At 42.3% G+C, this 25,980-nt stretch overlaps 1 protein-coding gene across 2 annotated transcripts in view; it reads left to right on the forward strand.

The window, feature by feature from the left end:
• Positions 1-504: 504 nt before the first annotated feature.
• The window catches only part of bcl2l1 (BCL2 like 1), a 33,241-nt gene continuing 7,765 nt past the window's right edge, over positions 505-25,980 (forward strand). The window contains exons 1-3 of one of the 2 annotated variants that reach the window (XM_063463545.1): positions 505-690; positions 1,700-1,815; positions 4,459-5,238. In XM_063463545.1, the coding sequence (XP_063319615.1) occupies positions 4,681-5,238 (558 nt within the window). In that variant the 5' untranslated portion in view covers positions 505-690; positions 1,700-1,815; positions 4,459-4,680. The remainder of the gene's footprint in view (positions 691-1,699; positions 1,816-4,458; positions 5,239-25,980) is intronic. The other variant, XM_063463543.1, reaches the window with a different exon arrangement.

Consider the following 25,980-nt stretch of genomic DNA (forward strand, 5'->3'; position numbering starts at 1 on the left):
AAACGTAGAAGTGTATGGGTATATCAAGATGTCCACAGGGTGGCACTGCAATCAAACTGGTAGTCACCTTGAAGCCTGCTAGGCTTTGGGGTAACAAAGGTTACTATGGAGACCTCTCACGTCTTTTGTTATCTAAAGTGTAAAGATGCCAAACAGCTGCTACATGGGCCCTTTTATGAAAAAAAAAACAACAACCCCAAAGTAAAAAGAAAAACCTTAAAGTTAATATGTAAACAATGAAATGTGTGATAGTTGCCATAAATGGTCGACTTAAATAATTTATGTCTGTGTGTCAGATGTGACGCTTCAGCAATACAACTAGCGCACTTTTAGCAAGTTAGCGCTAATATTAGCCGGCTAGCGTTAGCTGAGGCTTCCTACAAGCTAGCCTTGGCTAGCTCGTAGTTCACGCTGGGAAGCAACTCGAAAATCTCAGCGACACTGGCACAGCTCCGTTAATGCATTTGTGGCGGAGTGTTGACGTTAGAAAAAAGCAATGATCCCGCTAGTTGCAGTGAGGCTTGACTGGCACCGGTTACGTAGAAAGCGTAGCTGTGGGCGGATCTGCGGTAACCAGTAGCTGAGCTGGACCTCCTCCGCAAGACGGGCCAGCAATGACGGATAGGGTTGATCCAGCCGGGGTTTGGATTCTGAGCCACCAGACATGATTTTATGAAGACCACCCTACAAGTAAGAGTTCCTGCTCGATGTACAAGTGTAATTCTGATCCCTCTGCTGATGGCGTCGGTGAAATAACGTGAGGAGGAATGGCAGAGGGTGGATTTTCCTATCTGAATCCTGCGAGAGGAAAGAGGTCGACAGATTAGGGAAAAAACGCGCAGCGATACTTTCGTTCTCTCCACAAAGCTTACGGGGTCAAATGTAATTCTGCTTTGTGCAAACTATACGTGTTCATTGTAGTAAAAGGGTTTGCCTCGGAAAATATATGTTTTTCAATCTTGCAGTCTGCGAATGTGCGACTACATGTATATGACAGTGACAGCCATGTTCACAAGCTGGCTACAGCCGCGTTAGTACAGGCGGAGCAGTCTCTGTCATAATGGCTTACTTAGGAATTTTAGTGTTGCAATGCTAATTGCGGGGGTGGTGTCGTCTATATAAAGCAGGGTGTTGTCGCAAAGTGGCATTTTTCTAACGAGACACGATTAAAGGTCTTGGAATGGAATTGTGTTGCGTTCACGGGATCCCCTACAGTTTTCATTAGAAATAGCAGAATGTATGCGGAATACAGAGACAGAGTGGAGTTTATTTAAACTACAGTGAAAACCAGTACTTCAGGTTTGTTATTTATATGTAATTTATTGTGCTAAACGCGTTAAGGCAGATACATTATGAACAACTAGTGACAGTGCAAAGAAACGTCCCTTTCAATTGAATCGAATTGAAAAATGTAATAAATTGCGTCGATCTTTCTAACGGGTTGTTAGCTGTTAAAATTTAAAATATCTAACGCCTGAATTATCTCTAAGAGGTTACTGGAGCGAGTAATAGCATATGTGTACTGTTTTTAAGTCGTGCACGTACGAGAATTTTCGACACGATCGTGAACAGGCATCCATAAAAGCGTCGGTGTTACGCAATCGGGGGAGGGCTGTCCATGCAAAGAGAGGAGGGGGACGTAGGAGGATACGTGCAAATACAGTCCTGAGCACAAAGTACCTATCTTGTGTTCTGACAGCTTTTGTACACGCAAAGCGACAGACGGGGTTGTCTGACAGATTCGGGACGTTTTCACCGAGAGGATCCGTGTACGGAGAAGAGCACTCCCCCCGGGTTTGATATCAAGAGTTGCTGGTAAGACGCTCGGGAATGATCTTTAATCCTCATATTTACATCTTTGACGGTGTTAAAACGCCACTTAATAATAAAAATGTAAATAATAATCAATATCCTGACGGTGGGGGAGCTGACACAAGCTTTAAGTGCGCCACCAGAGGGAGTAGCATGTTTCAACACTGCTCTGACTGGTTAATGTGTAAAAGGACAGTTTAAATTCCACCGTAAAAACATCAGCAGAGACTCCAGTTTAACTGAACCAAGTTAATGTTTGAGTTAATGTCGCGTTCAGGCACTACATTTGGTCACGACTCGCTGGTGTTCCTTGAGGAGCTGTGTGGTGTTTACATCAGTGCTGGCCCATTAAAACCCGAGCCACGTGTAGGTAGCTGGGGACCATGTGGCCATTGTAAACACTGCTGCCTTGTGGGTCTTTATGTGCTGTAACGGGCTCTTTCTGTTACTTTTACCACCCAAATGCGGACTAAGTAGTCAGCTGGGTGTATTTCAGTGAGGTTTTTTGTGGGGGGGCAGTTTGCTTCTGCCGTAGCTCGGAGCCAGCTGACACTGTATCGTGCTTCTATTGTGCTGTTAGGAGTATATTGTATTATGTAATGACACCAGCGCTATTTGCATGGAACTCCTTCCCAGCGGTCGGGCACCCTGATTATTAGGTTCCGCCACGTATCAACGTAAATGTCAGTATTGCTACAGGAAAGGTCAGGGTCCCTCACGATAAGCAGACAGTTTGGGATCACCGGCGGGTCACGTCCCTCCCACGTCTTTTTGTGTGTACCAGTGAGTATGGTACGGTGACAGCAGAATACAGAAGGGGCTGGCCAGTCAACTGCTCTCAGAGTCTTTGTTTCAGGGACCTAAACCCAATTTAGAGGCTTCAGGACGGGAACGGAAATAATTAATAAAGCAGTTTGTATTACTGAACATCGCTAATGTTATTAGGCTGCTGTCAGGGATGTGAAAGTAATAACTGAGGCTGCAGGAGCTTTTCTCCACAGACTTTCTTGTTCACATATGAATTGTGATTTATTTATTTATTTCTGTTAATGTAACCTGACAAAAAAGCTGATATATATATATATATCCTTGCCAGGCTGTATTTTCCACAACCCAAATTACATGTTTTTATTTGGAACAACTCCAGATATATTCAAATTTCTGTTATACATGTGAATAATAAAACATTCATTCCTCACATTATTGTTGCTGGAAACATTAAAAAAAATCAGTTTTGCCTAAAATGTTAACTGGAAAAGATTTGATTTGATAGAAACGGATGTTCAGTTCATCCTAACTTGGATATATTTCTAATCATACTAAGCTGCTGCTTCTTCTTTTTTTTTGGGGGGGTGGGGGGGGTGGGGGGGGGGTGGGCTGTTACTCTTTATTATGGCTGATACTAATGTTTGAAATAAAATTTTGGCTGATAGCTAATACAAATATTTAGTTGTTGTTATTGTAATTTTTTGTTTGCATTTTGTTCCAGAAACACAAATTAATTTATCTTAATTTTTAAACTTAACGTTAACATAAAAAAACAACAACAACAACAAAACGCATGTTTTAAGGTTTGTCAGCTAAAGATAAGTATCGATATTGATATCTGTGAACTGATATGAGTCAACAAGGCCAATTCAAATATGAAGCTGATCTGTGGGTGCGTACCTGTTCGGTATGCTGACCTTTCTCCTCGGTGCTAGTTCACATGTTTTAAAATTTCCTTGGCTGACAAAGTAACCAAATATGTGTTTGACCTGTGCGTGACCTATCTGAGCAGAATGTTTTAAGTAAGAGCAGTCTGATACATCACTGCTTAAAAGAACCAAATTACTGAGATTATTGCTGCATGTGTTTGCTAATAGATTCCCAGAATTTGAGTTCAGAGGAAGTTCATGACATTTTGTATATTTAACAACACTCAGGCTGTTTTTAATCAGCCGCTGAAACATAAACGTAAGTTAACTTGATGAGAACAAACCTGCCAGCGGAGAGTGGCAGCACGGCATCTCCCATACAGTTTTTATTACCACATTTTATTTTGCAGTTCAACACTGTCACCACACGTTCATGCTAAAGCTGTCAGACTGCATGCAAGCTCATATATATGCGTCGTTAATGCTTTCTGCAACCTCCAATGCCAGTAATGAGGAGGAGGCTGGAAATATGACAGAGTCAGTTTTGTGTGGAGATTTAAGGGCACGTGTGTGAGCGAGAGAATAACGGAGTACTTGGAGATGGGATAAACAAGATGTGTGAAAGCTTCCCTCAGAGGTCAGAGGTCACTGATTAGGATGTCTACGTGGAGCTTCAAGCCAGACTGTCGTTCTGATCTTGCTTCACCTTCCTCACACCTTCTCTCTCTGACACACACACACACACACACACACACACACACACACACGTGTGTACACACACATTCTCTCTGCTGTCGTCTCATTAATATCATCGCCATCTGCTTCATATGTAACAGCCCAATTAGAGAGACGCACTTTGACCCTACCTGTCCAAATTTAATTTGAAGGTTCACAGTCGTCCCTACGCTCTCCACTCTCCTTATACAGTATCACACACACACACGCACGCACACGTAATCCTGGATATAAGCAATCCAGACTTTGACCTTTCATCGTTGTGTCTCTGCAGGGCCTGAGCTGTGCAGCCTTGTGTAGGTTTGGTTTTCACCCCCCAAGTGTCCCGTGGATATCAGCTGACCATGGTGGTCTGAGCAGAGAAAACGGGAGGAAAAAAAAAGCCTGGCGCAGTGTGTGTACACTCTAACACAGCGAGGCTTGACCACAAGCGGAGCAGAGAGAAGAGCCGGAGCAAAGAGGAGGGGAAAACAAAAAAAGCACATTTAAATACAAAATGTCTCAAAACAGAGAACTTGTGCTTTTCTACATAAGGTATAAACTCTCCCAGAGAAACTATCCTCTCAACCACATAGTACTCAACGAGCCTTCGAACAGGACTGATGGGGGGGCAGCAGGGTTGGATGAGGAACAGCGAATAGACACACACGCCAATGGGACTTTTAATGGCACGAGTCCCGGGACCCCACCGGCATCCCCGCAGCGGCGGCAGCAGCAGCCGCCATCAACGACGGACCTCGACGCAGTGAAGGAGGCGCTCCGGGACACGGCCAATGAGTTCGAGCTGCGATACGCTCGTGCCTTCAGCGACCTTCACAGCCAGCTGCACATCACGCCGGCCACGGCCTACCAAAGCTTCGAGAACGTGATGGACGAGGTGTTCCGGGACGGCGTTAACTGGGGCCGCATCGTAGGGCTTTTCGCGTTCGGCGGGGCACTGTGTGTCGAGTGCGTCGAGAAGGAGATGAGCCCCTTGGTGGGCAGGATCGTAGAGTGGATGACGGTCTACCTAGACAACCACATTCAGCCCTGGATCCAGAGCCAAGGAGGATGGGTGAGTCACACACACAGAAGCGCACATGCCATTTGCTTGTATAGCCTCTTTCATAAAAGGTCTCTTTAACATTGCGGCCTTTAATTACACAGGCAAGGTAAGCTCAGGTCGCCAGCATGGAAAATTTCCTTGCTGCCACTTTTACTATGCACCCACAGCTGGCAGCAGTCAGGTGGAAAATAAGGTTAAAACCTGCCCTTACTTTTCCCATCTACTTCTGGAAGTGCGCCTGCTTTTGTTGCTATAGTGATAGCGGTGTTTTTGATCATATGTGCCGTTTCCCTGTCAAGAGCAGATTTGCTCCATTGTGTTAGTTGTGAGGCTTTCCTGCCTGCGTGGCTTGACCTCTAGAGGATCGTTTTTTTGTGTCTTGGTAATCTAACAAGTCGACATGAGACAGTGGCTGGCTCCATAACCCGCCAAGAAGAGACCTGAGATTGGATCTGATGAAGATGGGAATTGGAACACACGTGGCTTCAAGAAACATCTGTCTTTAAAAGCAGTAAAAACAAGAGTGCCTGTGTGGTCAGCAGCTAGTGCAGCTGTTTTCTAATTGATCAGCATCACGCTGCTCAATGAGCTGAATCGAAGTGGGAGCTTAACAGCCTAAATCAGGGTTCTGGGAGTCTCCTGCTGCCTGCCTGGGGATCGAAGTTCTGTCATCACAGGGCAGGATAAAGTCCAGGGCTTTTACAGATAACCCTTTGTTTTGCTCTGGTCAGTTGATCGGCTCTGTGCTTTGTTTTTTTTGTTTTCTTTTTCCTTCTTCCACTCTCTGATCATTTTATCTGTGCAGTTTTTTTTTCTTCAGTTGTCTTTCACCGAGGCAGTTGCATACAGATGAAAGCTCAGGTTTTTTTCCCCCCCTCCTCCTCAGGTTAGTTTTAAAGTCAGCCACACTGGTACGGACAGTACCAGCGTGTGTTTGTGTGTGCTCGTGCACACTTTGAGGACAGATAAGGTCAGCTCTTTCCCTTTGTCTCAGCTATTTGATGGTATGTAATAGAGCGGGAGAAGAGGGGCTGGTTATATTTATACCAGTGCTCTATAACACCAGGTCAAAGGTCGACTCTATAAAAACCAACATCCCTGTGGCTGAAAAGCTTCCAAAAAAACAACATGAAAGATCATTTCTCTGCTGTTTATACTGTAGACGTTAAAATATGCATTCTTTCACCACCTTACCAAGTGGTGTCAGGTTATGGAAGCGACTGACAAGGATCTGATTTGTAAGAGCTTTGCTGCTTTTAAATGCTAATAATGCAATTATTTGACTATCTGCTGAGAGATCCAATGACAAAGCACCTGTAGGTCTGAGCTCAAAATGACACCTTTTTTTGTTTTGTTTTGTTTTTGTTTGTAGCCACGTGGTGTGGCACAATATCTCATTAGCTTCTTGATGGAGTGCTATGAAGTTTTCCGTACTCACTTCTTGCTCCCTGTCAGACTGAACTGCAATAATGTCGCAATATCCGATTTTATTTGACAGTTATAGCCAAACTCAGTCATGGAAACATTACTGTTTTTGTATCTATAGCTGAATGACACAGTGACCACTTGGACATTAGTTAATGACTACTGTCTCCTAAACTTATACAACCTCTAAGTGCGATCACTATTAATAACTGTTTTTCTCCAAATATGTAATCAAGTGTTAGTGGCTACTCGGTACGTGTTAGATGTTTATGGTGACGATAGATGAGCCGAGAGCTTACAGGTTAATCTGATGCTTCATCTGATTTTCACATCCTGACCGCAAATGGATGTTTTCAGTGTTGTCATCACAGTCTTATCAACACATATGTCATGATCTCCATGATCTCATAGTCGAAATGATCCAGACACAAAGGCATTTTGCTTAGCAACAAGTTAGACTAATTAGTTAAGATGCTGAAGATAGAAGCTTGCGGTTAGTGGCCTGCGTGTCAGTGTAACCTAAACTCGGAGATATGAATGACTTCATCTGAAATGTTCAATGGATGTCGTCTGCCAGCACGGTTTCACTTCTGCCTGATGTTGAGCACATGATGCCACTTCCTTCCGTCTGTTCCCCCCTCTCTTCCATTTCTATAAGTCACTTTCATAATGATGCTCTACTGGCTCGTTTAAGGGGGAAAAGAGCTGCTTTTGACGTGTGTCCTGTGTAAGTTGCTCGTGAGCTGACACACTTTGAGTCGAGGTATAAATACTAAAACAAACTTCAGGAGGTGGTTTACCACTGCAGTTCTATCTTTTGTGCCTCCCCCCTCCCTTTGTCACAGTGTCATTGCCTTCTTTTTGTGGGTTTGTCTGTTCAAAGACAGCCTACACTTTCCCTGAAACGCACCAGAGTCTCTGAGTAAAACCCACACGAGACTTTGTTGTTGTTCTTTTTTTTTTTTTTTTTTTGGTCTTTCATTTCCCTCTTTTCTTCCTTTCCTCCCCTGACGCCTCCTCACAGGGATGAAGCACAAAACCGTTGGCAGATGTGGGTATAGCTGTGAGGCAGGTGTGCCCTTAGTGTTAGCTGATGAAATATTAGTCCGCCCTAAGCAGCAGCAAGGTCACTGTTTCTGTTTCACTCAGCAATCACTCTTTCTCATCATCTTATTATCGCACGTTTTTACTGTTTGGGAAGAACCGAACGGCTCAGGGTAGTTTCCCAAAAGTTGGGAATTTACAGTAGGTTTTAAAGCTTCAGAAACAGTCTCGTATTCATAAGACTAAACACTTATTATCAAAGCAGCTTGTTTTCCCGTAGTACTGTGCAGAAATGCAGCACAGTTTTATGGATGGTCTATGATTTACACAGATTGTTTCAGTTTTTTTCCAAGAAAAATACTCAGTGACTTAGATATCAGTAGGGCTACTACAAAGAAAGTTCAGTATAGCCTGTCTGTTATCAGGGATAAGGTTTTTTTTTTCTTTTTTTATCACCCAGGATTTCTTTATCAGGCGACGTATGCACTCCCATGAAAGGGGATTTCTGATCAGTAGTTTGACTCTTCTGCATAAAATACATTAAACGCCAGCTAATTCAGACAGGTGACAGAGAGCTGTTAAGCAGGGTTTTTACTGCATATAAAAATTTAGTGACAACAAACCCAGGAGTGTTTTAAAGTGTTGTGAATTTCAAATTGGATTTTAGTCACTCAAGCTTTAATGCATTTTTTAAATCCATCTATGTAATGTCCAGTTTTGTGCTACGTTAGGTAACAGAAGTTATGTGCAGACTAATCCTGGCTATGACCACAGTCACCGTGTCGAGCCCATTTTGAGCCGGACAAACCAAGTTGGTGTGCAAACGAGGATTGCTCTCAGAAAATTGTAAAACCACAATTAATTAGTTAATATATAAACCTGACACATTTTGAAATAAACGAGATGTCACGCATGTCACACTGAGTGAAAATTAATTGCTCCACCATCATTAGAGAGAAATCTTAGCAAGAATTGTTCTTTTTGCTTAAAAAAGTGAATAAATAAAATATTCAGCTTTGTTTCTGTGAAATAAGAAGTAGTAATTTTATAGACTGAAGTGTGAGAGTTGGAATCTGAATCGCTGCTTTTTAAAACATCGATGCAAAGAAAACGTGTGACATTGTTTTGACCTGGTGGAATCAGCCGAGGTGCCAGTTTAAATATTGTAAAGTGAACGGTGTTTTGATCAAGTGTCGCTGTCATAAAAGCTGATAAAGCCTCAGCCTAAATGATCCCGCCGGAGCTTATTTTGGAGCCTCCTCTGTCCAGGACGCCGCGATATTTAATGGTAGCTCGGCGTGCGAGATAAATCCGTTCAGCCACAGCTTGTGGTTTTTAAAGAACAACAGGAGCAGAGCCATATATTGTCTGATAATAAACCTCCTTGGCAGACAGCAGCAGTAGAGACAGTGCTATCGACCTAATAATGCTGTTTCCAGCAGAGCAGGCAGTGGCAGTGATTACTCAGTGGAGATTGAGCCGCCTCAGGGTGGGGGTACAGGGTTATTACCAATTATAGATGAATAATATCTCAACCTGCTACTGGGGGAAACAATGTTTTTTTTTTTTTTCTTTCTTTTTTTTCCCTCCCTGACAGACTAATAAAGCCTAAACTCATTTAGAAGAACCATGCTGCCACAGTCTGGGGATGCTTGGCTGGAGCTGGATGGGTCGAGTGGGGGTGTATGCAGAGAAACTAAGGGAACAGAAAAAAAGAGCCCATTAGTCCAGTTGTTGTGCTTTGTACTTTTGACGTTTTTGCTAAGGTGAAGGAAAAGTTAACTACAAGAAAAATGAGCAGTGAAATCCTTACTTCAGCTTTGCTTTTTCTTTTTTTAATCAGCCACTTATGGCTGTGCACACTATATGCCACGTTTTTCACTCGCACTTAAATGAAAGTCTGGCTTTTCTTATTGTGAACAAACCTCATCAGATCCTACTAACAAGAACCTAGTTTGTATCTACAGCCTGATGTAACGTGTAACCTCAGTGTTGTAAAGCTCTGTAATTGGACAAAAACAGTTATACACTGTTACAATTCTTACAGCTACTGTAGAAGTTCTTTGCCACAAATGTGTAGTATTACACTCAGTATATTACGCCCTCCACAATGAGCTGATGGTAAGTGACTTTTGTTAGAAACGTCAGCACCCATTTGTTTTAGAAATTTTTCTGGCAGCTATATATTTACTTATTTTAAGCAGCACAGAGACAGCAAAAAAAACAAAACAAAAAACAGAACATAAAATGTAATAAAATGTCAACCTTTGGAAGCAAAGGACAGATAATAAACTGCATGTTTTATGACAAAAAACTATTCTGAACTATCTCTTTTCTCAATTTTCTGTCAGAGCCGCCCGAAATATTCAGAAAAGGTCCTCAAGTAATTTCAGTCAGCTTTTCTTTGTCCTGAAGTGTTTATGTAATTATTTCTCGTTGTAGGGTTAGAAATTTTTTTCTTTTTTTAAATTTAAACAATGCTATTAGATTTTTGACACTAAAACAAACAAACTGACTTTCTTACAGTTTGTTTCTTTGTTATTCTAAAAGTGGTCTTCTGAATACAAAAGCAGAAATAGCAGGGAGTTACAAGAAGGATATTCCTGTGCTTAGAAGTTCCTCTGTACGTGGTGGGATTGTCCCGAAACCTACAGACAGTCAAGACGTCGTCGTGTTTTTCTTTATTTTTCAGCCTCTTGATGAGGCACACACACACAGTGTTGATGTATGTGATTATGAATGTAGGCTGTTGTAGAGTGGTTAGACACCGAGGCTGTAATTAAGGGTCCACAGAAGGTAAGCGCATTGACTTGTTTTGACTAGGGAAACACCTGAGTTGCCTTTGTGCTGCTCTCTCCTCTGCAGACTTACTTAACCCTCGGTCTCTCTCTCTGTAATTAACATGCACATAGGATACACAGTTAGATCCACAGAGTCGTCTGTCAGACTGTCCTAATGTAGTGGAGCAGGAAATCGCACCCTTGGGACCTAAGCTGGCTGCTTCAAAACCCTCCAACCCCTCATCCGCCCCCACCGCCACCCCCCCTTCCAACCTTGAGTATCTATACCCTCCCTCTGTTTCCCTCCTGTGTCCTTCGTTCTCCTTTAAATGCACAGCTCCTTACGACAATTGAATTTTTTTTTTGTCCCATATTTTTCCATCTGTGCCCTTCCTCCCCTTTTTGTCCTCCTTTTCACTCCTTTCCCTCCTCCTCGGCACCCAGCTACGTCCAGTCCAAAGACCACAGCAGCTAAACGTGTTACAGCTCGCACATTGCCGCAAACCTCGTCAATCTCGCCATTAACCCTGTGCACCCGTGTTCCGGTGCTCGTCCTCCACATCACCCATAACATCATCATCAACACTATCGATTCCCTCCCACTTGATCCCGACTCACTCCCACCCCCTCCCACGCAGCTGCCACCGTCCCTTCTTCTTCCTTCTTCTTTAACATCTCCCTCCACATCATCCTCCTCCTCCTCTCCGCTTTATCACTAATAGCTCACATGCGGCCAATTAAGAGACATGTTTTTATATTTTTGTGACGCTTTCTTTGTTTTTTTGCATTAAGGACGGCGTTCTGCTCACGAAGCAAAGTTTCCAGGGACTGATGGGGTGTTTGTTTGTAAGCACACGTGTAGCGTGGGTGGTTGTTGTCTCATATATCGTATCGTTTTTATTGTATGGTGGCGCACTGCAGAGGGGAGGGGACGGCGCCAAGTCAGACTGGTCATGTGACTACCTCAGACAAAGGACCTGTGGCCACATAGACACAAACACAGAGGAAAATGGGCTTTACTGGCTTTTTAGTTGCGCCCACAGGTGCGGCGTTGCATCGCAGACAAAGCCTTCGCTGATATGAAAGCAACTTTGTCATTGTCACATTCTTTGACTTGTGACACACACAGAGACACCCCCCCCCCCCTTTTTTTTTTTTTTGCCCTGGATCAATGGCGGGCACTTTTGTTGGACCGGCATCAATAACTGGCTTTTTGCAGTGGGCGGCTCTATGCAGATTGATCTCTGAATGTAGCTGCTCACCCGTGGACATGTCTCTATTGTTTCTGTGTGCATATGTTAAAGCTCGCGCATTAGTTTTTCATGATCTGTGACACTGGACGTGTGTGTTAGCGTGCGTGCTCGTAGTCAATGGTGGGTGTCAGAATCACAGCTTGAGGATGGCAGCAAACAGATTGTATGATTCAGGCGCCACCAGCTCCACGACAGGAACATCAGACAGGGACCAGTTGTGTGTTTTTTAAAGTTGTCTGACGCTTATGTTCGTGTGTGTGTGTGTGTGTGTGTGTGTGTGTGTGTGTGTGTGTGTGTGTGTGTGTGTGTGTGTGTGTGTGTGTGTGTGTGTGTGTGTGTGTGTGTGTGAAGTGGGGGGGTTCTACTTGAAGAAAAAGGACATGGAGGAGCTATTCTTGTGTTGTTGTGGTAGCCATGTCTGGGAGGGGGGGACTAAAAGCAGAATTATTTTGGTCAGTAATTGGGATCTGGCTGATTTTATATCTAATCTTACATCTTAGAGCACAATGGGGGAGCCGAAGCCAACAATCAGCCAACACCTCAGTGAGGCAGTAAAAAACACTCCCCGGGTTCAACTATGGAAAGACTTTTACTTCCTCTAGAAGGTTCTTGTTGTTCTTGTTGTGAGATTCACAAAAAGAACTTCATATGAGCAATAAATAATTCAAAAAGTCATCTTTTATGGACGTTTTCTTGCTTTGTTATTGTTGAAATCCAAACCTGGGCTGTACCATTGCTAAGGCTTTTTGTGTTAGCTATCGTGTCTGAGTATTGATGGATATTTACCTCAGTTTGTGGAAGAGTGATAATTTCAGGCTTTCTACTGTCTCATTGTCTAACTAAGGAAAAAGAAAGTATTTGAAAATTCTTCTTTGATTATTTTTATATACACACACAGTGGCTATTTCATTAGCTACTCCTTGCTAGTACTAAGCTTTCAGAACTGCTTTAATCCTTCATGCAGAGATTCAACAAGGTGCTGAAAACATTGCTCAGATATTTTGCTCAATGTTGACGTGATAGTGCCACAGAGTTGCTGCAGATAGGTCAGCTGCACATCTTCGATTCCACCACATCCGAGAGGTGCTCAGTAAAGCCTAGAGACGGTTGAGTGGAAAAATCCTGGTAGATCGGGAGTTTCTAAAAAGCTCAGAGCAGCCTGCTTTGAGCTTCAGTAGATCATCTTTACCATATCTACATCACAGCCCTCAAATTTCCAGAGTCACATTAGCATCTGCTACCACTGCAGTGGTTGTTTATTTATTTATTCATTTATTTTGCTGGGGAAAAAATCAAAATAGAACAGAAAACCTAGTCGACAGCCACCAATCAAGGATTCTGGTTTAGATTCTTAAAAGCTATGTGATTGGTGGTTTAAGTATTTGCCTTAACAAGCAGTTGAACAGATATACCTAATGAAATGGCTTTATAATAGCTGAAAGAGCTAGTCTTTAAGTGTGTGTGTGTGTGTGTGTGTGTGTGTGTGTGTGTGTGTGTGTGTGTGTGTGTGTGTGTGTGTGTGTGTGTGTGTGTGTTTGGAATATCAGTTGGTCATGTGAGAGATGAGACCTGTGGCCCTGAAGCATCACAAACACACACACAGGAAAACACAGCAGTGAAATATCAATACAGGCTCCTAATGAATACACGTGCTACATCTAGACTGCATCTGATTCTCTTTATCAGCGTCTTCTCTCTCTGATTTCGAAACCCAGGCTGGTGTCACAGCAGCGAGGCATCTGTGCGTTCCATATCCAGACGCTGTTTATGTACACAGGACGGATATCCAGCTGTGTAATAGATGTGTGTGTGCGTGCGTCTATACTGCCAGCACTCTGCGGCGCGCCGGGCTGTTAGAGCGGTTTTGCCAGACTGGTAGACATCAGACTGCCACTGTAGTGTGTCTCCAACTACCCACGCACCCCCCACCCACCCAAAACGCTGGCAGAATGAAGAAGCATGGACTTCTAGAGAGGCAAATGCAGACAGAGAGAGGAATATGAGGCTTGTGACTCAGCAAGACAAGGATGCACATGAGATGCATGTAGGTCAATAGGTTAAACGGGCTATGTGGTGCAGTCTGTGTGCACCGTAATGTTTCTGCACATGCACTTTGAGTGCATACGAGCAGAACAGCTGGATGTTTGCAGCGCTCGGTGGAGATGCTACATTCAGTTGCTCTACGTGCTGCTCCACTTCTGAGTGGCTTAGTGGGGAAATCAGGTCACAAGCAAACCCCCCTTCTCCCTACATCTTTCTCTCCAGTCTCCCCTCTCCTGCTGTCTGCTTGCCCCCTCAATTTGTAGGCCACTCTTCGTCTTATGTCAAACATATGTATATGAGAGAGAGAGACAGAGAGAGATGCATGGATGTATCTTATGTCTTTACATAGATCTAGTATCTGCCTGCATCCCTCTCTTCTCTGATTGCATTTCATCCCTCACCACCCTCCTCTCTTACTGCCTTTTTCCCCATTTCTCCCTCTCTCCGCTCATATCTGTGATGAGATTATGAGGCATATCATGGGATTAGCGAGACTCGTGGCATGTATTAAAGTGGGAGAGCTGAGGGACAGATAGAGAGGGTTGATGACTATTTCATGGTAATGTGGCACCCAATCTCATATAAGGCTAAATGATGATAAAGAGCATCAAGGCCATCGTCATTGTATTCATCACAGGTTTGTTTGAATGGCCTCAGGGGCTTAAAGCAATAGAGACGAAACCGTATCTGCATCGGCTCTGAAATATTAAAGAAAAAGGAGGAAAAAAATAAGAGGGAACAAAAACTTGGAGGCTTGGAGATATTCATCTCCAGGTTTCTTTCATGTAGGCAAACTTTCTGAAAGTGAACAGTAAGTGATGGGAAGTGCGGTTTAAAGAAAGCTGCCTCTGCCGCCACTTTCTCCTCTCTCCACATTTTTTTTCTCATCATGGGTTTCCCATTTTTCTGTTTCCAGTCATTTTCATCAGCCTTTTTTTCCCCTGCAGCCAGCTTCACCCTTGATCGTGTGTTCTACTTTCCTTTTCTCTTATTTAGTTCTCTCCCACCCCTGACTCCCTTTTTTGTCTTTTTGTTCCGTCTCAGTCTGTTACCTCCCTCGATTTCTGTCTCTTCCAGCTCTTCCGGACAGATGGCAGGTCTCAGGGTTACGGTGTGTTGTCTGGGTGGGGTGATGGCCTACAGGGCAGTGGGTTATATCAGCGAAGACATCCTGCCACGCCGTCTTTGCTTCCCTTACATCCTCCTCCTCTGCCTTTACACTCTGCCAACCTTGCGTTCTCTCTGTCAGACGTACACACAAACGTTCTCGAGTCCTTGGCCTTCCTGTTGGGTCTCAGCGGTGTATACGTACAGTATGTGTATGCGTCTGCTGACAGAATGAGGTTTTGTGGAGAGAGACGGCCCCCAGAGTGGGGCAGGGAACAGATTGGAGTCTGAGCCTGCATGTCCTGACTCATTAATCTCTTCTTTAATTCATGGTCTCACCGCCGGCTCAACATGTGCGCACACATTTGCAGACACGCACACACAGTGTCAGCTCCAAGGACCAAAAGGAGAAGGAAAAGTACGTACAAGCACACTGGAGCTGGCACAACACCAGCGAGTGTCACGGCTAAAGGGTGCTTTAATGATTTAATTTCCTAATTTTTCTTGCTTGCTTCCTTTTTTGCTTGGAAATAATCCAGTACCCCCCCACCCCCCCACCCCCAATTTAAACACTGCCACTGATGTCACATTGCAGCCAAGAACATGAAGTTCAGTGGCTGAATCACTTCAGGAAGCTAAACATCCGTGCAGGTTACTCTCACTCTGGGACTGCTTTGTGTAAGCTGAGCATCAGTTTTCTGTAAGGCAGTGAAGAAAGAGTTTCTCTGTTAAACCTGACTTGCTTCAGAGCCTCGACAGTCAGTTCCTGTCAGACCATTGTTAAAAATGTTTCATTGCCTCAGAAAACAGAGTAGAGGGGAAACCACATCCAGAGCTGCTTAAGAAATCAAGAACAGCTCCAGCCATATGAAACATCACGATTCGAATGGATGCGCCATTCCTCAGGAATCAGCAAGTGCAGCATATATTTTTCATATTTTCCTCTCACAGTGGGTCCATTTTCACGGTCTTGACTGTTAGCTCGAGAGGTCTGTCTTTTTGGATTTAAATTGATTCCCTATTTCCTTGAATTATGCCTGTACTTTTTAGTATTATCCAGCTTCCTTGCTTGCCGAAACTGTGAGCTTCTGGCACCAGGCGTGAACTAAATTCCTAAGATCTAAATGCGTTTGGCTCTACAATAAAGCATATGGAATTTTTGGCAGCTGACCTGACTTTCTTATTCCTTGAAATGCCTTAGCAATTGTGATAAGGATGAAATCGGGAACGGAAGGCCTTGAGGAGGAGCAGGAACTCATCGTGAGATGATGAAGACATTGATAAGGAGATAGGAACAAGCAGTCACATTGTTGACTTTTTTTTTCTTAACTGGACACTCATTGCTGAGTATAAAGATTCAAACTGACGGGATAAAAGTAGTATTCGCAATAATAAATGAACAGTCTAATCATATGATGATGATGATGACAGATTAGGACCAAAGTTGGGATGTTATGCTGAGTTTTAACTGTGAGATAATTTTTTATTTTAATAATACTGATACTGAATCAAATTGTAGATTTGTTGAAAGTGACGTAAGCACTGTGTGAAAAAGGACGGCACCCTCACTCTTTTCAATGGGCCACTGTGCTGATAGAGAGGGGTCATAAAGGCAGCAGCCTACGAGAAAGAGGGAGATTTTCTGTTTGAGCACTACGCTTCCTTTCGCAGTACAAAATTGTAGCCAACATGCTGTGGAAATCAGTGCTTCAGTCCTTCACTGGTGAAATCATTTGCAAAACACTGTGTTATGGGTCCGCTTCCTGATAGGCTCAAAATGTCAGCACACAAAGTGCACACGCCTTGCCTAGCAGGCACTTGGCGACAGTGGGAAGGAAAACCTTCCTTTTAACAGGAAGAAACCTTCAGCAGAACCAGGCTCAGGGAGGGGCGGGGCCATCTGCCGTGACTAATTACGGGGTGAGGGGAGGGAGATGGGACAAAAGACACACTGTGGAAGAGAGCTAGAGATGATCAATAACTACTGATTTATTGCTTAGAGTGTATACACACAGAGAGTGAACAGAGGTGAGTGAGGAAGCATAACTAAGAGGAGGTTCAGGTCACTTGATCCAGCTCTGAGTAGATGCTTTATCAAAAAGGAAAGTTTGAAACCTAATCTTAAAAATAGAGAGACTGTCTTTCTACTGAATCCAAACTGGGAGGCGGTTCCACAGAAGAGCGTCCTGAAATCTGAAGACTCTACCTCCCATTCTACTTTTAGAAACTCTAGGAACAGCAAGTAAGATACCATTCTGAGAGCCAAGGGCTCTATTGGGGTGATACAGTACTACAAGATCTTTAGGATAAGATGGGGCCTGGTTAGCAGGATTTTAAGTTTCATCCTGAGTTTAACAGGGAGCAAATGAAAAGAATGTGGGCCAAATCCATTCTCTCTTTCTGCAGTGGAGCTTTTCAGTCATGTCACACTTGGCATCATTATGCTTAACTTTTGCAAACATACAAAGAAAAGCTGTTAGCATCACAGCTGTGAAATCCCTCCAAACTGCTGACCCTTTCCTGTTAGCCTTTTGCATGTAAGCTGTGGTTGTAACAGTCCGTGGACTGGTGCGACACCCGGCAAAGCGAGCACAGTACAGAGCTGAGAACTGAATTGTTAAGCTAGTTGTCCCTGTAGTATAGTTAGCTAAATCCATTTACTGGATTGGTGCATCCCTTTTTTAAACATCATTTGAAATGAGGACCTGGCAGAGGTCGGTCCTGACACTATATCTTAGGGCTGTTCGATATAACGATATATATCGGATGACGATATAAAAACATCTATCGTTTCATTTTACGCTATCGTTTGTTTCGTGGTGTCACAAAATAAACTGTTTACAGCAATATTTTTTCATGGTTTTGATGGTCACTGAAGTGGCTATATTCATTTCTTAAAGTTCTCTCTTTCTCTTATATTTAATATATCTACACTACTGACGGACAAGCGCCTGTTTTTATGCGTTGTCGTTAGCAACAACGAAGGTAAAACTGTCGCATGTCCGCTTGTTTATTTTCCACATAAACCTTTCACAATAAAGCTCAATATCCTGCTAAGACTTTTCAAAATAAACTGAATCACGTGAAAGAGTATGCAGAGTGTTTTCGGATGAGAAGCAAAAAAGCCGTCAGGTGCCAAAAAATAAACCTTAGACTCAAATGTTATAACAGGCTTTTCCCCGCAGCACGCTGTGTAATAAATACTCACAAAGAAAACGGCGACCGTTACAACTTATGTCTAAGAATATATCGTTTCATGCATCGGTTAAAACACTCGACTCCAGGTACACGACGCCCAGCTGGAAACACTTCATGCAAGTCGAGCTGCCCGAGATTCACAGAATTTACAGAAAATGTTACATTTTTGTGATTTATATCGTTATCGGGACGATAGATGTCTTATATCGGGATATGAGATTTTGGTCATATCGCACAGCCCTACTATATCTTTAACCCCTGGTCTGGTCGCTGCTGCACAAACTGTGGTGAGCAGCTTTGAACACTTCATTTCTGAGGATTTGTATTGTTCATCTTTTCAGTGGTTACAAGAGCCAGCTTGTCACACTGTAGTCCAGCACTTTTTGACTTAATAATTCAAACACAAAAATGTTCCATCTTAAGTTAGCTCAGTTCCAAAATGTTTTTTAGGCTTAATAGAGTCATTCAGAGCAAAGTCACTCCAGTGTTATCTTACCTGTATGCTTCAGCATACAGGTAAGATAACACTGGTAAGATAACACCGTGCTACGTAGATGATGAGCAGTAGCTGTAGATTTCTCTTACCATGCACCTTTTAATCAGGAATATTGGGAATGGGCACTGCTTGTGTCATGTTCTTCCATCTCTTGCCTAGGACTGTTTAAAATCTTTTTGCACATAGGTTTTTCTAGGAGAATGTGCTGGCAAAGGCCCCTTCCTAGCTGCTGTCTGAGCCTTTGCCCTGTGATGAAACAGATGTTTCAAAGGCTTTAGTTGCCAGAATAATGGACTGTGCTCTGGCAATCATTCACAGCTTCGAAGTACATTGAATTCAAGTACATTTAGATGGAGAGGCCTACAGAGAATAGGGAGTAGATGTGTTTTTTTTTTCTAAAAAGCATTTACCACAAGTGGACTCCAAACTAACTCTAGCTGGTCAAAGTAAACTGCAGCTGAGCTCAATCTGGATATTTGTTGGATATATGCATATCAAGGGTTTTAAATACTCTTCCACATCAGTATATTCTGTAGAATGTTTCTAATTTAAGATTTAATTATCAGCATAACATTTTCAGTTTTCACATTGTCTGTGGAGCTCAGGAGGTTTATCTGGCTCTTAGTTAATTTAGTGCTCTTTTTGATCTTGCCGAGTCACAGTGATTCTCTGATCCGCTCTGGGATGGTTTGTTAGTAAGGCAGAGGTCCACATTCACTTCCTGTACGTGAATCTGATGTAAACAATGTTAATGACGTCGTTCTGTTTCATCAGTAGGAACAGCATGTCACATTTTAGTTGCCCTGTAAACAGCATTTCATCAGTCAGATCCGTCCAACAGTGACTTTACTCAATAAACAAAAACACATGAAACGATGTGTTGCTGTACTCTGAGCCCAGAGAAATTGCAGACTCTGTGTGTGTGTGTGTGTGTGTGTGTGTGTGTGTGTGTGCGCGCGCGCTCAAGGCCGCACATTCGCGTGTCCACATTCCAACTTTTGCAACTTACAGGATGTGTTGCTCAGCTACAGCCAAGACCAGATGACTTCTTAAAGAGCATTAAGAGGCAGCTCTGCCTGTCTGTGACTCAGAGAGATCACCAGTCTGTTGCTCTTGTAAACTCTAAACAGTAATCCGGCTTTTGTTTGTCCCTTTTCAGCGTATTCAGTCACCACTCACTTGTCACTTTTACATTTCTCAGCTTTTCTGTTTTATGAATCACGTGATTCACTCATTAATGTTTCACGTGGAAACACGCCTCTTAAAGATGTGTCAGCCTTTGATTTAATGCAGCCTTTAAAAAAAGAACTGGTCTCTGTTTCCTTAAATTTCATTCTGCTTATTCATGTAAAGACTCTTGTTGACGTGCCCAGGAAGCACTCCTCACTTTTATTCTCACACTGACAAGCCTTTTATAACACATGCTCGAAGAATTCTAAACATGCTCAGAGCAGTGCATAGTTATGTGTGTATGTATATCAGATATGTTTCTCAGGGTTTTGTTTTGAAGATGAGACTTGAATCCCAAATATTTTACTTCAGGATTCTTAACAAACAAAACCGAAAAAAAAAAAAAAAAAATCGACCCACATGTTCAGTCTCAAAAGTGTTGCTGCGACAGGTTTTTCGTTGTCTCTTTTGCTATGATGCCCGGTTCCCCACAGAGTATGACCTTCTACAGATCCTGTAACTTTCCACTTTGGCTTATGTGCTTGTTTGTTCCCTCTCTCTGGGTGCTGCAAAGCTGGCTAATCTGAACTGTTTTTGTCCACTCATTGCTTTCACAAACACTGCAACAGCACGTATTTGTGTTTGTGTCTTTGTCAGCTTTCTGTCATAATACAGAATTTTCCAGCTTGGCAAAGTGCACTCCGTGGATTCCTCTATGCATGTGAATTGCACCTTCAGTCTTTTCTAGTGTCAGCACACTTTCGTCACAGTGGCCTTCTGTGCGTGCGTCAACCAGTTTGTGGTCAGTGTGGCGTGGATATCATGTGCTCTGTAGGTTACTAGAAAGTGGATCTTGCCAGATGAGTGAGCTGTCTAGATCAGAGGTTTATTCCACACTCACAGATGACCTGCTTGTTGTATTGAGACTTGAACACATGGAGTTACAGGTTCATATTTATAAAAAGTGTAATCCCAATAGTAGTATATAGTAATTAGGATAGTGAGTTTTAAAGTGTCAAAGAAGGTTCAGAATAGCATCACAGCAGTAATTTCCATGACATAGCAACATTGCACAATGGGTTCTCTGCATTTCCACTTCCAAACCATTAAAGCTCCATATATCCCAACACTTTCTACTGGGATTCATCTTCTTTTACTTCCTGAACCTGATAAAGTAACTGCACTCAGAAATAATTAATCTTTTTGGCTGTATCGCTATTCATTAACAGCCCTATTCTTTAAAAGCAGATTGCAGTTAACCGAATTCTGTTTTCTTACTCCTCCTGATTCAAGTGTGTAATCCTTGCTACCATGGCCACTGTAAGACAAACAACTTTGGGTGCCATTGATCTGCAGTGAGTGTAGGTTGTCAGTCCATTCTTTATCCCAGCTGTCAATATGTGTCCACATCTATTTAGTCTGAAGGAGGCTGTAAAACTTTGTGAAAGGAGTCCGATATGAGTCAATGAGTCTGTGAAGCTCACTTCTATTTGATGATAGCGACACTGAGGAGAGAGAGTGGTGGAGGAGAGGAGGTAAAATGAGAATGAGATGATAAAAATATACATGTGATAATGTTAGATGATCATATATGGCTTGAAAGAGCTATTTTATGATCTTTAGGTTAAAAGTAACTTATAAGACATACTATGCACGTGGTCGGTTTCTAGCCACAAATATAAAACGCTGATGGGCAAAACAGCAATATTCATCTTGGCCACTGTATCAGGATGCTGGGGCAACATGGCGGCTTCCACAAACCAGCGCCCACTCTGTGTATTTTGAATGCATTAATCCTAAATTCATGCGAATTAGTTTGTTAAAAGACATAATTACATACCAATCAATGTATATATTTATTAATACATAATCTTTTTTGCTATTAAATAATCTAAAAAAATACTTACTGTACGTATAAATTAGGATCTCTTATTATATTTTGAATAGCACAAGATTTTCTTTTAGTGACTGGACTGCACTTTGTATTGGGAAATATCAGAAAACGTTTGAGAACCAATGCTTTCAGGCAGCTTTCTTATGATTGGTCACCCCTTGCAAACAGAAGGCAACAAGTGGGTGGGGCTGCAGTTCTTCCCTGTGCTTGAGTTAACATGTAAGAGAATCTGCTTCTTATGACATCATTAAGATATCTTTTCCTGTTGTTTAAGCATTTATAAATACCATCTATTACTGTAAATAGTTGAGGTTTTAACACTTTCTGATAATATAACTTGGATATGAATATGAATGTATCACACAGTGATGCTATCGGCATTCAGTGTGACAGAATGATTAAACACAGGTCTGCTGATATTAAAACTGGATTTTTTTTTCCAGTCCCCCCAAGTTATTGTATTTCCATCTGTCTTCCGCCCTATTTTGTATAAAAAGGAAGTGAGTGTGAGGTGTTAATGTGCATCTGGTGTGTGTATGTTTATGCATGTGTGTCATGGTCAGGGGGTTTCGCCATCAGGGGATTTGAGCGTTGCAACTTGTTATGGTGCAACATCAGAGCAACCGACAAGTCAGAGCTGATGAATGGGAAGCTACTGCTAATGATCGGTAAAATGCTCCTTTCTCCACATGTAGTATTGGACCATTTATCAACCACAGAAGTGGACCTGCAGGCCCAGACACACTCACATATCACACACACTAATCAGCTGCTTCCCAGTAGCCTTGGTAACCAACTGCAGAATCTCTCTCTCCCTGTGATTCTTCACTTTGCCCTCCCTTTCTCTCTCTTATATCCAACCTCTTTTTTTTTTTTTGCTTTCATGAGCTAATCCCCCCCCCATCCTTTCTTCCCAGCTAACGAAGAAAGGCAAAGTTAAAGGCACAGGAAAAAGAAAGGGGGGGAAACACAGACGAGGCCTGAAAGTACTCTGCAGGCCGCTGCCTAGCACCTGATTTCCTCCGGGAGCCACACAGAGATAAAGAAATAAAGGCGTGACCGTGTGAAAAGGAAAAAGGGGAGAGCAGATAAAGACAGGGTTTACCTGCCAGGTGGGACTTTAGGAGATTGAGCGTATCAAACCAGCAGTCCTGTCTTGACATGTGCACAGTAAATTGCATGATAATTCTGGTATAGAAATAAATCTGGACCCCCTCGGGCATTCAGTTGATGGCGTTTTAAAAGTAAAATGAGGATCTGCTCGTAGATGGAGCTAACGGAAAAGTCATGCTTTGAATTATGTGTTTGAATGCAAAGGTGTAGAGCAGCAGCTACAGCTGCAGGTGATTTATATTTGAATTGTGTGACCGCAGCATCCAGGTCCCTCTGATACCACTGCCACCCGTAGTAAGGCTGTGTTGTTGCTTGTGATTTATAGCATCACAGTCACTGTCTACAGTGGTGAGCCCGTACCCAGTGGTCCAGTGTCAGACCACTAGTAGCTTGTTTTTTGTGTCAGTGTCAATGTATAAAAAAGGCATGTTTGGACCCGCTTTTAAGAGTTTTTACAGGTACAGCAAGGATCACAAATTCTGAATTTACACTGCTACAGTAGAAAAATAAGAAGGTTCGGTGTTTGTGTCTTTTTCAGTTTTTGTGTGTCTGTCCGTGTCCTTGTTTATCGCTTCTGAATCACTGATGACCAACCTGTCACCATCACTTAGAGAACACGTAAAGGTTTTTTTCTGGAAATGCAAATTACAGCTAAAGATCATCTGTACCACTTGATCCGACTCTTTTCCCAAGCCTGTAAGCACATCTCCCCGCATGCTGAACATGGTAGATTCAATTAGAGCCACCCCCGCACTGGTTTTCCTCCGCTATTGTGCTACGTCTGGTTATGATCTACATTTCTTTTATTGTCAGCAACTTCCATAAAAAGCGAACAACTGGCAATGAAATGATCTTGCTCCTCTGTCCCACAGGGGCCCATTGTTGTCCAAAACCTATAAAAATCATATCAGTCAATGACACACGGTTGTACTGGCTGACATGTTCCTTCATTACTATGAACACACACATTGTGTTTTATTTTGGGTGAGTTTCACATGTGCAGCACATAACTTCTCAACTGGAAATAGTCCCCAACAATTGTGCTATTTTATTTTAAAAATAGCCAATTGCTTTTAGTACTGTTGCTGTATGTTTGCAGCAACAGTGCCCATGCATTTTGGATATTTAAATTCATGCCATTGCATTGTGTAGTCTTTAAACAAAGAGTTTTGTATGACATCCAGATATTGGCAACTTATGTTAGTGAAAACAAAGAGACAAAGGGAGGAGTTTAAATTTCTAGAGATGTGAAGATGGGTTTCATCAGCATAGAAAAGAAAATGTACTTCATGATTGGGACGAATATTTCCAAGTGATATGAGATGTATTATTAAAAAGTGGTCCAAAGACTGATCCCCGAGGAGCAGCACATATGATTGGAGTTGGCCATGCGGTTGTCTGTCATGGGGTGGCTGTGGTTCAGGAGATACAGGGTGTCGTCTGGTACTGAAAGGTTGTTGGTTCGATCCCTGGCTGGCTGTATAAAAAAGTACTTGCATGTAGAAAAAAGTGTTTGTATGATTGTGTCAATGAGACATGTTTAAGTGCTAAAGTAGAGTAGAAAAGCACTATACAAGAACCTATCCATTTACCATCTTCCACTTTGATGTTTTACATAGCCTTTGTCAATGAAGAAAAGTCCAATTTAGCCCATCTACAACTTGTTCTACCCATTATTGATCAGTGAAACAGGTTTTTTTTTATATATGAACATCAATATCAGACTGGAGTGAAACAGCTGCAGTAGAACAATCAACCATAACTGAAGAAAAAACTGTAAATGTACTAATGCTGAGTGTAAGGCTGAATGTAACTAATGCTGAGTAATACTGAAAGAAACTACACAATCAGTCCAGGTTATTTCATCAGGCACTCCCTGCACCGTGACTGACATGTCTTGATGTCAGCTGTCATCAAAAGGTGCAGCATTGTTCTCTACACCCACATTCTTCTCATTGTTCTGAGAGGTTTGACAGTAAGGGATGTGAAATGGCCAGACTGACCCATTCTTAAGAACGAATGAAAAGGCTCCAATAAAACTCTTGCACATATTACATGATGTATCCCACTGTAATTACACTACGTCATTATTGACCCAAGTAGCATATATCACTCCCTCGTGGCCACTTTGCTTTACTTTTAAAGTAGCTCAGAGTGCTGAAGATCAACTTTGCACCAGTGCACATTTTAGCCCAGCCCCTTATATCTGTCCATGCTGTTATCTCTGGTTTGCGTTCTTGCTAACAGAAGGTCAGTTTTTTTTTGTTTTTTTTTAATCTTTTCTAAAAATGCGTCATATCAAGGCCTGTAGGAAGTCCTGGGTGAGGTCAGAAACAAGTATTTCATTCTTCTTGGCATGTTTCCGTCCCTAAAGAAGGTAGAGAGGGTGATACTGTTGGTATGCAGAGCTGTTTCAGTTGGTAGCACATGACAAATGAGGCAGATAGGCTTCCAGTGAGCCTTTTAAACCTGCTTCTATTACAAATAGTTACACTTTATTTTTCAAATTCCACACATCATAGATCATTGTAACTGTGGTTCTATGCTGTGTGTTTATTTAGAGCAAAAGTATCAATGAAAATAGCCAATGTGAGCTGGGAATCGACGCACTCAGAGACCACAAACCGCAGTGGTCCCATGTAAATAAATAGAGTTAGTACTGGTTACTTTCTGTACTGTTCAGATTTGTAACAAAAAAAAAAGTTTGTTTAGAATGTTTAAATTTGTGGAATAATTTTGTTGTTTACCTGGTCAGTTTAAGCAGTTAGCCTGCACAGCGTCATACTCCACCATATTGTACTCTGACTAATTCGGGAGTTTAATCTAGTTCGACTTGCTCTCTGAAAAGCTTTTTTTTATGGTATCTGGCCTGCTTTACTTCACATTTTGTTATTGTTAACAAATCCTATCTAAAAGAGCAAAACAAACAATGTGTTAGTAGGTAATGCTTTGAGTCTTTGTCATTCTTTCTGGGTTCTCCTTCAAGCCTGTTTAATGAATAGACTTTAAGTACTTCACACCCAGATATACAATGATGAGTAATTTATCATGAAAACTGTGCCCTGAAGGTTTTTTTCTTTTCTTTTTTTTAGCAAATATTGGGAAACATATCTTTTTTACTGGACTCGCTTTTTAAATTGTTATTTGTAGCACACTTGTTTACATGTGCTTTTGATGTTATATACAACCTGTAGAAATCTACCAGTTATGCACACTTTTCCTAAGGGA

This window comes from Pelmatolapia mariae, linkage group LG20 (genome assembly GCF_036321145.2).
Source record: "Pelmatolapia mariae isolate MD_Pm_ZW linkage group LG20, Pm_UMD_F_2, whole genome shotgun sequence".
NCBI lineage: Eukaryota > Metazoa > Chordata > Actinopteri > Cichliformes > Cichlidae > Pelmatolapia > Pelmatolapia mariae.